General features: G+C 43.3%; 1 protein-coding gene across 5 annotated transcripts in view; it reads right to left on the bottom strand.

Moving 5' to 3' along the window:
* Positions 1-11,123, bottom strand: part of trim54 (tripartite motif containing 54) — a 15,851-nt gene extending 4,728 nt beyond the window's left edge. For all 5 annotated transcript variants that reach the window (XR_004786274.2, XM_035617132.2, XM_035617133.2 and 2 more), the window contains exons 1-5: positions 11,080-11,123; positions 4,981-10,654; positions 3,921-4,099; positions 2,430-2,625; positions 395-490 (exon numbers count right to left, since the gene is read on the bottom strand). Coding sequence is in view for 4 of the 5 variants with exons in the window: in XM_035617132.2 (XP_035473025.2) it covers positions 395-490; positions 2,430-2,625; positions 3,921-4,099; positions 4,981-5,178 (669 nt within the window). In the remaining variant the exon portion in view is untranslated. The remainder of the gene's footprint in view (positions 1-394; positions 491-2,429; positions 2,626-3,920; positions 4,100-4,980; positions 10,655-11,079) is intronic.

Genomic DNA, 11,123 nt, shown 5'->3' with positions numbered 1-11,123 from the left:
TGTGTGTGTGTGTGTGTGTGTGTGAGGGTGTGTGTGTGTGTGTGTGTGTGTATGAGGCTGTGTGTGTGTGTGTGTGTGTGTGTGTGTGTGTGTGTGTGTGTGAAGGTGTGTGTGTGAAGGTGTGTGTGTGTGTATGTGTGTGTGTGTGTGTGTGTGTGTGAAGGTGTGTGTGTGTGTGAGGGTGTGTGTGTGTGTGTGTGTGTGTGTGTGTGTGTATGTGTGTGTGTGTGTGTGTGTGTGTGTGTATGTGTGTGTGAGTGTGTGTGTGTGTGTGTGTGTGTGAGGGTGTGTGTGTGTGTGTGTGTGTGTGTGTGTGTGTGTGTGTGTGTGTGTGTATGTGTGTGTGTGTGTGTGTGTGTGTGTGTGTGTGTGTGTGTGTGTGTTGGCGTGTCACCTCCACGGTGCGGCAGGTTTCTTCCATCTGAGAGATGAGCGCCTGGATGTTGTCGTTACTGGCGACCAGGATCGCGATGCCGTTGCCGAGCTCCGTCTGCGAACGTTCACAACATCACTGACGTTCAATTTAAACCTCCATGAATAAACGTAAGAAAGAAACTCATGACTTCAAATGCAAATTCTTGCTGTTGTCTTTTCCCCCTATATTGATAAATTAACCCCGAGCGTGAACCCAGAAAGACGTGAATCATCTCGTCCGTTGTCTTTATCACTCGTCACTGTTCTACACATATGACTCTGGATTCTACTGTTCATCTCACAAAATGACTGAATGTAGCTTCATATTTTCAGTGATAGCGAAGTAATTTTAAAACAATAATAAAACGACGGCTGCAAAGGATGATTATTTTCTTTTTTGGAAATAATTTTTCACTGATTCCATCACTTGCCTATTTACACCATGAAGTTTTTAAGAAATACGTTTTTGAAGCATCTTGCTACACCTGGTGGCCGTCAGTGGTTCTGCATCTTGTTACACCTGGTGGCCGTCAGTGGTTCTGCATCTTGTTACACCTGGTGGCCGCCAGTGGTTCTGCATCTTGTTAATACGATAGCGTCACGATGAAGCCAATGTGAAAGGAGTCGCTCTTCACGATGAAAAAAAGATGTCGTCATCTCTGCTACTGTAGCTCCACGAAGCTTTTAAGCCTCGTTTAGCTTCTATTTTTGGTTTGTTACGAAATTTTCAGAATTTGGACTTTGAATAGGTCCTTTAGTTTTTGTTGTTTGTTTTTGATGATTGAGTGAAAAATAATTGAATGCAACCTGCAAGAAACTACAAAAAAAGTCTTCAAATTGACGTAATATCCAAAATGTGTCCGTCTCCAATCATATACGACAAAGACGAGAGACAAATATTCACATTTGAGAAGCCGACCATTTATCTGTCAATCGACTAATCGATAAATGGTCTATTCAGCTGTAAATGAAGTTGTATTTAATATTCATGCGTTGTGCGACTGCAACAACTCACCTGCGGAATCTGTCACGGCAGCGTGAAATCAAACGGCCGTTGACTTTGTGCTCGCGCGTCTCGTCTTTAAAACCGCGAGACGAATCTCTGCGGACGACGTCCAGATGTCGATTCAAAAGTTTTCCAACCTCATTAAAAGAGACGAATGCACTTCGGCGTTGTTTTCTAATGAGGACGCCCGTCACCACCACCACCACCACCACAACAGCAACGCGCGTCACCATCGGTTTGAAGCATCGCGCGGCGTCACGCAGGGTTTCTGTGAGTAGTCACTGAAACAGTCTCGCCTCTACTGTACGCGGCTCAAGTGAAAGTCACCCACTTGTGCTGTTGCTGCTTTGCTTTTCTGTGGAAGTCGCTTTTTGCATTGAGATGATCAACATCCTCCCTCGCGGCCTCATCTGAATTTCAGATGAGTGATTCAGAGAGACGAGGGTGAGAGATGAAGAGACGCCGCCACCCAAATGTCAACGAAGCCCCGAATGCTCAATAACACGCCGTCGCCGTCTGCATGACAAAACTGCTGCACTTTGTCTTTGTGCGACTTTGTGATCCCACACATCAGATACATTTGACGCGCAGGGGTTTTGAATCTGCGGTCAAACGACGTCTAGTGTCACCGCGCCGTGACCTTTAGACGGCCGGATGACCACGTGTGTGTGTGTGTGTGTGTGTGTGTGTGTGTTGACGATACACGCAGTATTTATTTGTGTACTACGCATTGTGGATTGTGTGGGTGGTTTAGTGTCAGCCCAAAAAGATCCGGACAGGAAAGGAAACAGGAGAAAGAAGTTTTGGGCGGATAACGAAAGGCCACCGTCTGTTGGACGATGAAGTCGCCCACGCACGTTGTTTTTGGATAAGTTTAGAGTTTGGAGAACTTTCTGATTTGTCCTTTGACCTTTAAAACAAGCCGTCAGCTGGGGAGCGTGGTCGGCCTCTCAGAGAAGGCCCGCCAGCTCAGCTCACGACGCCTCTGGCGAGTCACGAGTCCTTTTACCTTCTGCCTGACGTAGACGCCGCCGAGCGGCGCCACGTCGCAGCCCTTGTGTCGCCCGAACACCTTGCACATGGAGCAGGTCGGCGTCTCACACGACAGACAGTAGATGTTGATCTTCTCGTCCTCGTGCTCGTCGCACGTCGTCAGCTGCTGCTGCTGCTGCTGCTGCTGCTGCTCCGGCTTCAGGTTCGCAAGCCTGGAAGAGACACCGACGGCGTTAATTCCACATTTCATAATTGTTATTGTAATTTTACGCAACACAACGGCTCCTTTGTCCTCGGACGCCGATGTCCGTGACAGTAACGATGATTAAGTCATGAGAAATGTTTCCAGCCCGTGAAAACAATTATGACAAAACTACGAGTTGCAAAACATTTGACACTCTCATCCATTTTTTTGCCCACACTGATAACGGGGGGGGGGGTCCCCCCGCCCGCCCGCCCGCCCGCCCTCCTGCTGCTGACGGATGCCAACATTGTCCGTGACTCATTCATGTTTCTTCTATTTTTGGGTGTGAAAGTAACAAATTCACACCATTGTTGACGTAATATTATCCGCGTGGAGTTGTTCTGTAGTAAGTGTGTGCGGCAGATTCTTGTTTAACATGCAAACTCATTTTAAAAGTTAAAGGCGTTAGTAACCAAATTGATGAATCTATGACCACAAGCAAGAGAATAATACGTAACAATGTTTTTAAAACCACATTATTAAATTGAAGCCTTCTGAATGTCTGCAACACACCAAACAGGTCACAGAAGTTAAGCTCCTCCCACACGAAGGTACAGGTGATTAAATCAACATTATAATTCGGAAGTGAATAATTTAAATAAAATATCAAAAAAATTATTTCTACTTTTAACTACTCGTTAAAAATGTGTTGCACAGGTTGCGAAACATTTAACAAGGGGGGGGGGTCGAATTTATTATAACTTGTTTTTAGATTGTTTTGTTGTAAATAAAAAAAAAGTCAGTGACAGAAAGTAAAAAGGATGGAACTGTTTAAAGAATACATCCACACATTTGGGAAAAGTCTCTAAAGAATCATCCATTCATGCAGATTTCTGCCAAAATACAAACGCATATCATAATTTAACCATATATCATATTGTCATTGTTTACTATGAGACATCAGTGACTGTCTGCTTTGGAAAAAAAGAAGAGGGACAGTAAATATAGGCTGGAAGCAGCACTGCTGATAAACCCATCCAGAGGCAGTAATGTAATGAAACACTGCCCCCTGTTGGTTGTCACGCCAAACTACAACAAGAGGCAAAAAGTCTCACAAATTCTATATAAAGACCAAAGTTTATAGATGTGACAAAAATGTTATCACAGACAATAATAATAATAACAAATGTAACAGTATATAATAACATTCAAACTATCATAGAAATATCCATAACTTCCGTTAATTTGATAATAATAAATTCGAAGGCCTTTTTAAACAAATATGCTGTTAAAAACCTGCAGATAACCTGCACACACACACACCTGGAGGACTCCTGCTGCCTGTAGATGTCGATGATGTTCTCAACCAGCAGGTTCCTCTGCAGGCCGTAGACTCCGTGCCGGTCCAGCGCCACCTCGTGGCGACACGACGGACAACGGAAGCGGCCGCCGCTGCCGACGGCGCTGAGGGAGCTGCGGGAATGCCACAGAGGGTTCGCCGACTGGGAAAAGAAAAAAGAAAGATATGAAGAACTTGTGTCCATTTCTTTTTCACTTTTCTTTTTAGCAACAATGTTGTTCCCTTCGTCGTATCAGGCTTTAGATGAAGGGTTAAAAAGGTTGAAGGAAGGTCAGAAGGTCAAAGGAACATCCGTCTTTTGGAATCAATACGGTTTGTTCCCAGATCTATGTTCTTAGATTCCCCTTGTCCCTACCTCTTGGCCCTACCTCTTGTCCCTACCTCTTGGCCCTACCTCTTGACCCTACCTCTTGTACCCACCCACTTGTCCATACCTCTTGGCCTTACCCCTTGACCCTACCTCTTGGCCCTAGCTCTTGATCCTACCTCTTGGCCCTACCTCTTGACCCTACCTCTTGGCCCTAGCTCTTGACCCTACCTCTTGACCCTACCCCTTGTCCCTACCTCTTGACCCTACCTCTTGACCATACCTCTTGGCCTTACCCCTTGACCCTACCTCTTGACCCTACCTCTTCTCCTTACCTCTTGGCCCTACCTCTTTGCCCTAACCCTTGTCCCTACCTCTTGACCCTACCTCTTGGCCCTACCTCTTGTCCCTACCTCTTGACCCTACCTCTTGACCCTACCTCTTGGCCCTACCTCTTGTCCCTACCTCTTGACCCTACCTCTTGGCCCTACCTCTTGGCCCTACCCCTTGTGCCTACCTCTTGACCCTACCTCTTGACCCTACCCCTTGTACCCACCCACTTGTCCCTACCCTGCCGTTCTTCCACTCCACCTGAAGTCTGCATCTGACCACCCTACGTTTGAAGGGCAGTTTGAAGTGGTTTGAAGGGGTAGATAACCCCTTGGTCAAAAGAAAGTTATTTTTGGTGGAGGTACACAACATAGTTTTCCGTTCACCTGGAATATGTCGTTGGCACACTTGCGGCAGAGGTTGTGCTGGCAGGGCAGGATGACCACGGGTTTGGAGAACATTTCCAGGCAGACGGGGCAGATTAGCTGCTTCTCCAGGTTCTCCATGGTGGCGCCGCCACCGGCACCGGGCCCGGGCCCAGAGCTGCCTGCTGATGGGGGCTTGAAGCCAAGAGCAAAGTTCATCACCTCCAGGAGAGTAAAGACAGTATCAAAGGGGGACAAAAGAAGAAGAAAGCGAGCAGAGGCTTCCTGAAACAAAGGGTTTCGTTCGTCTTGAATCCAAAATTCCTACAATTCTTCCCTACAAATGATGGTTCATTATACTTGTCATATTTTCTCCCTGTTTTTTCTAGAGTAGCTGTTGCTCCGTCTCTTCCCTCAGCTGTCCCTCCATTACCTCTGATGTAAAGACCCTCCCTCGTCTACTATCTCAGTCCCACAACAGCCGCACTGTTGACTGTTGATATTTTTAGCCACTGGGTTTGTTCTGGCTTGGGTTACTGTCTAAACCATGTCCGGGCGTGGCCGAGGATCACGACGGGGGTCGGTAACCAGAGTTCAAATGATAAAAAAAGGTTTTCTGAACTCTGATTCATCAGAGGGGATCATCACGTGACCTCTGGCCGCCATGTTTAAGGTCATTAGCACTTCGGCATAAACAGGCCGATCCCATTTCTCAACTTCTGCACTTGAGATACATCTGATTTATTTTGAAATTGAATAATGTCAATGTCTTTGTTTAGCTGGCGGCTCTCTGGTCTCATAGCAATCGTTGCTTCTGTTTATCCTCAGAGTCAAAGACGTGCAGCAGCTGTAGGTTGCAACATTTCTTCTGTACATTTCTATTCATATTTGTTGATTTGCTATTAGCTGGATTGTTATTAGACCCAACAAAGCATGTTTTAACAAAAAAGTAAAACACATTTCTGTCTATTCTATAAACGTCAGCTTTTATCGGTTCAGAAAGAGAATTTATTTTTGAAAGACTTCATTTCAGAGTTGCAATGAAGAAGAAATTATATTTTCCAATGTGGATCTGTATGAAAAATAATAAGAGAAGGTGTAGCTGCACAGGGGAAATGTAATAAGAAGATAAAGTAGAATTGAAACAGAATGTAGGGTAAAGAAGATAAAATACAAATACTACACAATATCAATAACAAATATTATAGACCATGATGAATCAAACGTATATTGATTACCCTAAAGTCTTCACCTATGTGAAACCAAAAATGTAATTAATCAATTTGCTGCTTTTGAATAACGATGTAGAGATAATAAACCAGTCCAGTCTCACGTCAGTCTGCTCCACAGTTTGTGACCCAGATTCACTTTCTCCGACCGTCCCTGCCCTCTGCCCTCTGACCTCTGACCTCTGACCTGTGCCAGCTTCCTGTTGAGCGCAGTAGACGGCGACCGGGCACACGAGGTATTTACTGATCGACAGAAAGAAGTCGGCTAAGTGGACTAAGCTACTAACGGGATTACTGGACTATTTATAGGCTGAGGAGCAGAGGGGCTGCTGCAGTCAGCTAATCATACAAACACAGGTATTCATGTACTACAGAACCAGTCTGACGTGTAGTAGTACTACTGTAGTTATGCAACTTCGCAAAAATATATATTAGTAACTATTTCAGGAGGACCCAAAGGGGGCAGAAAGTATTAACAGAACAACTATCACACTTCTGGGTGAAAAAACAAAAATTCAAAATTTTTAAATATCGCTAAATGTCCCTCTACATGAAATACAAAAAAAATACTTGTCTGGAAGCACCAGTGTATATTTTAACACAACCTTTGCAATAAACCTGTGAAACTGCTGTAAAACCTCCACTGTGCCAACAAATTATATTTAGTTTCAAAAGTTTCAAAATGTGTTCACAACGTTCACGTCGACCATCGCTTGTCAAATATAAAAACACATACTGTTACTTTACCAGCTACTGTATTTACGCACAATTACTCTTTATACATTATATATTTGATATTTATTTCAGCACTCTTTCCACTCGTTTTCATATTAACACGCTGAACAGGAAGTTGTCAATGCGTTGTAAACATACTTACATGTATATAAGTCATGTTTTTTAATCTTTTACTTGACATATATTTTTTTCCCCTACTTGCTTTTACATAATAATCATAGCTCCCTTTTTTCGTCCTTATTTTTGCTTGAACGTCATAATTGGTTCAGCCACTCAAACATAGTCCAATAAATCGGATAATAAATAAGTTGATTCTGATAATTTTGCGTTGCAAGTACAAAATAAATGATAACATAAGAACAAGAGAGGTTATAAAAATCCCCGTTTTTATATTTTTTCATTTTATTTGGTTGAATTTCATTAATAACTCATTTACAGATCGTCCACAGGGAACTACGACAGTGAGTGACACGCCTGAAAAGAAACAAAACAAAAAAAAATTAAAATCCTCATCTACATAAACGATCCAACGTCGGTCGACTCTTTATGTTCAATTCAATAGTTTCTCGACTCTAAAGAAAAAATAAAAGAAAAATTGAATGTACCACTGGACAACTTGTCCACCAGAGAGCGGAAGAACACTTTCTCGTACGTGCGTAAGATCGCATGTTAGCATGGAGCTAGGAAACACGAGTGACGCTCATTGTTTAACCCCACCATCACCATCACCATCATTGTTTTTAGTAATATTAAATGTAAGTTATGGTATTTCTGTCACATAATTAAAAAATGAAAACTGCATATACACCAACATTAATTCAGAAAACCTGTCCACTAACAAGAAGTCATTTAGTCCATTATATGTTTGTTGCTGTTTCATGAGTTATTTACAAGACTTTAAAAAAAAATAAAATTAAAATAAATAACACGTCTCCTCCTCTCAGCGCTCCGCCGCCTCGTCGCTTCGATACCAGAGTGATTCAAGAGGATGTGAAGATTAAAAAAAACCCAAAATAAATTAATACCTGAAATGTATCTAGACACTCTAGAAATTAAAGTTTTGGCTATCGATGGTAGAATATTTTTTTTTTATAAGAAACAACGACCTTAAGGTTTGCAGAAAGTTCCACTGAGAAGAACAAACTGATATGTGATATGTTTGTCTTAAGATGGTTTATGAGCAGCTGGTTATTCAGAAAGATGAAAAAATTGAGCTTGGTTACTGAGTTTTAGCAGTAAAGCAAATATTTGAAAAACCTGTTCTATTTATTTTCTTTAAATAGGCTCAATTTTTAAAAAAAAGTAGGAAGATTTTGACATTTTGGGGAATGAATTTGTTTGATTTGATTGATTTGATTTCACTCTCAAGATCTGCACACGTAACCCTTAATCACCAATCGCTCGACTGACGGGTGGAAAGAAATGTCAAATAAAACCAACGTTCAGTGAAACAAAAATATGAAAGAAGATGATGTGAGTTTGTTTGTGATCAGATCTTTAAAACTCTGATGTCTGGAAACGAGGAGCTGAAACACCAACACGGATCCAGATTCACTGGAGGTTTGCCACAAGGAAGAAAAATGACAACTGAGCAAAAACAAAAACCTCCTAATTTTAATATTTTTTCCACATTGAACTTTTTTTTTTACCGACAGCGTTGCACATGTACAGGTGACATCAAAATCAAGAGTGTGTCTGTTTGGTCACTGCTGGAATTATTTTATTTTGAAGTTTCAACCTTGTCAGCGTCAAGTCAGGAAGCGAAGAAGTGTTTTTCTCTCTCACACACACACACACACACACACACACACACACACACACACACACACACACACACACACACACACACACACACACACACACACACACACACACACACACACACACACACACACACACACACACACACACACACACACACACACACACACACACACACCTCTTAAAGGGGCAGTACGCAAAATAATGTAAATTGAAAATAATTGTGGACAGTAAACGTCACTCGCCGACACCTGAAGGAGACGAGCTAGCGACAGACGCTACGACTGGGGGGGGGGGGGGTTTGGCCTCGTGGTAAGCGCGTCCGTCTCCCGTACCCGAGGCTGCGGGTTCGAGTCCCGGGGACCAGAGCGGTCAGAAAAACCAACAACAGACAAATCTTTTCTCCAAAAATTGCGTACTGCACCTTTAAATGGATTAAAAATGTGAGTGTGCAACGCAGACGTTCGACTGCTCATCTCAGTGAATCTGGAGCCGAGGTTACAGATAATCAAGTCATGTAAAAGTGGATCGTTTCCCGCTGGTTCTTGAAAACAATAAAAGATTGACAGCCTAAAAAAAAAACAAAAAAACATAATCACATGACATGGCAACAAACTCGCTTCACCTAAAAAAAAATGCATCATATACAAACAGATTTTGACAAACAGAACTGTGGCCAGCATAGTAAACAACGTTTGCCTACCGGACGCGATCGGATCGGCTACATGGTCTTTACGAAATAAACCTGCCACGAGAGAAGCGGCGCGATAACGTAGATCTGACGAGACATTGACGCCTGTTGTCCAACGGGATATGGCATCAGTTATTGTTCATCTTTAAGATATTGATTACGCTGCTGTTGGGTTATATTTCTTCTTTTTCTTTTGTAAGTGGAAGGTGGCACGCGATGACATGTTCGCTGGTTGTGTACAGGATGTTAGTTCGTAAGGTTTGGACCACAGGCAGTTCCTTCCATGTGTTGTGGTTCTGGGTGTGTATTCCAGTGCTGTACAGTTAGGGGGGCATGCATCCGGACAAAAAAAATCAAAAAAAGAATCATGCATGCACGTAAGGGGGAAGTCGACTCCTCCTCCTGAATCTTCTACCTCCAGGTTTTGGCTCAGACATCATCTGTGAACGTCAGTCACTGCAGTCACTTCTTCGTCGCCTCCCCCTTTTCAGATGTGTGCAATGGTGAAATGTAGAGGTGGTGACCCAACGCCTCCTTTGACAGAAGAATATATCTTTTCTCTTTTTTTTCTCAGGCTGAGGGAACAGCGACAACATTTAACTGAAGGCGACGAAAGAGGAGGAGGAGGAGGAAGAAAAGGAAAATGGTCGTCGTCAGCCTCAGTGTGTGTGGTTTCTGTTTTGCTGCAGAGGAAAGTGACAAGGAGTTCATTTACCACCGACTCCAAAAACATGTTGAAGTGGAAGAAATGTAAAAACAACAACCTCCTGACGGTCCGAAACAGAGGGAACGAGAAGAGAGAGAAGCCCAGTCTTGTTCTGCAGAGTGGATAAATAATGAGCTTCACCTCTTCGTCAAGGTTTTTTAAATTTTTTTCTGTATCATCTTCCTGCCCAGTGTCACGTCCTGCCAGAGGAGGAAGAAGCTCAGGTCCAGGTTGGACGGCAGCCGGAAGGAGACGAGCGACTACAACGGAGAGATGTGTGGTATGGACTCGTTGGCATGTGAGGCCCAGACAGTAGTTTTTAATTCACACAAATACTCCTCCATAATTCGAGTTCCATGGAGAGAGGGGAGGAGGAGGGGGGGGGGCCAAGAGCCTGTGAGTGCCCACCTTGCAGGACTTGTCCGGTGGGAGGATCAGGCAGGTTGAGGGGCGAGGGGTCTGGGTCTGGGTCTGGGTCTGGGTCGGCTGGTGGCTTGGGGCTGGTTGATCTCTGGGTGTCCGGATGCCTGGCAGCAGTGGGAGGTGGTAGGGTCGGAACAGGGGCTCGGAAGGCTGAAGAGGAAAGAAGAAAGAGAAAGATTCAACCGCAGCTGCATCACGTGACACACGCTGACCTCAAAACATTTGATACTTGTAGTTTGTATTGTTTCGGAACCACGCGGACTTTCAAGATACTTAAAATACAGACGCAGTAGTGAAATATGTCAGAAAATAACATAACTTCTTACGAATAACAGTAAAATCATAGGAACTCTGCCCTTAACTCCAATGATCTGCCAAACAGGAGGTTTCCTTTCTGAATACATTTATTTATAATCTTCCTCATCAGAGTTAAGTCATGATATTTTCAATTTCAATCTTTAGAAATTAAAATGTTACTTTTCATGTACAAATGTGATCAAATATATGTAAAAGGTTCATTACAATCTATCCTCTATCTATCCAATCTATGTATTTCTAAAATAACAGTTTCATACCTTTCTGCTTCTGCTAGTTGCGGCTCATCCAGGCCGTCACTTTC

The sequence above is a fragment of the Scophthalmus maximus genome, chromosome 18 (assembly GCF_022379125.1).
Source record: "Scophthalmus maximus strain ysfricsl-2021 chromosome 18, ASM2237912v1, whole genome shotgun sequence".
NCBI lineage: Eukaryota > Metazoa > Chordata > Actinopteri > Pleuronectiformes > Scophthalmidae > Scophthalmus > Scophthalmus maximus.
This window is presented reverse-complemented; position numbering and strand designations above follow the sequence as displayed.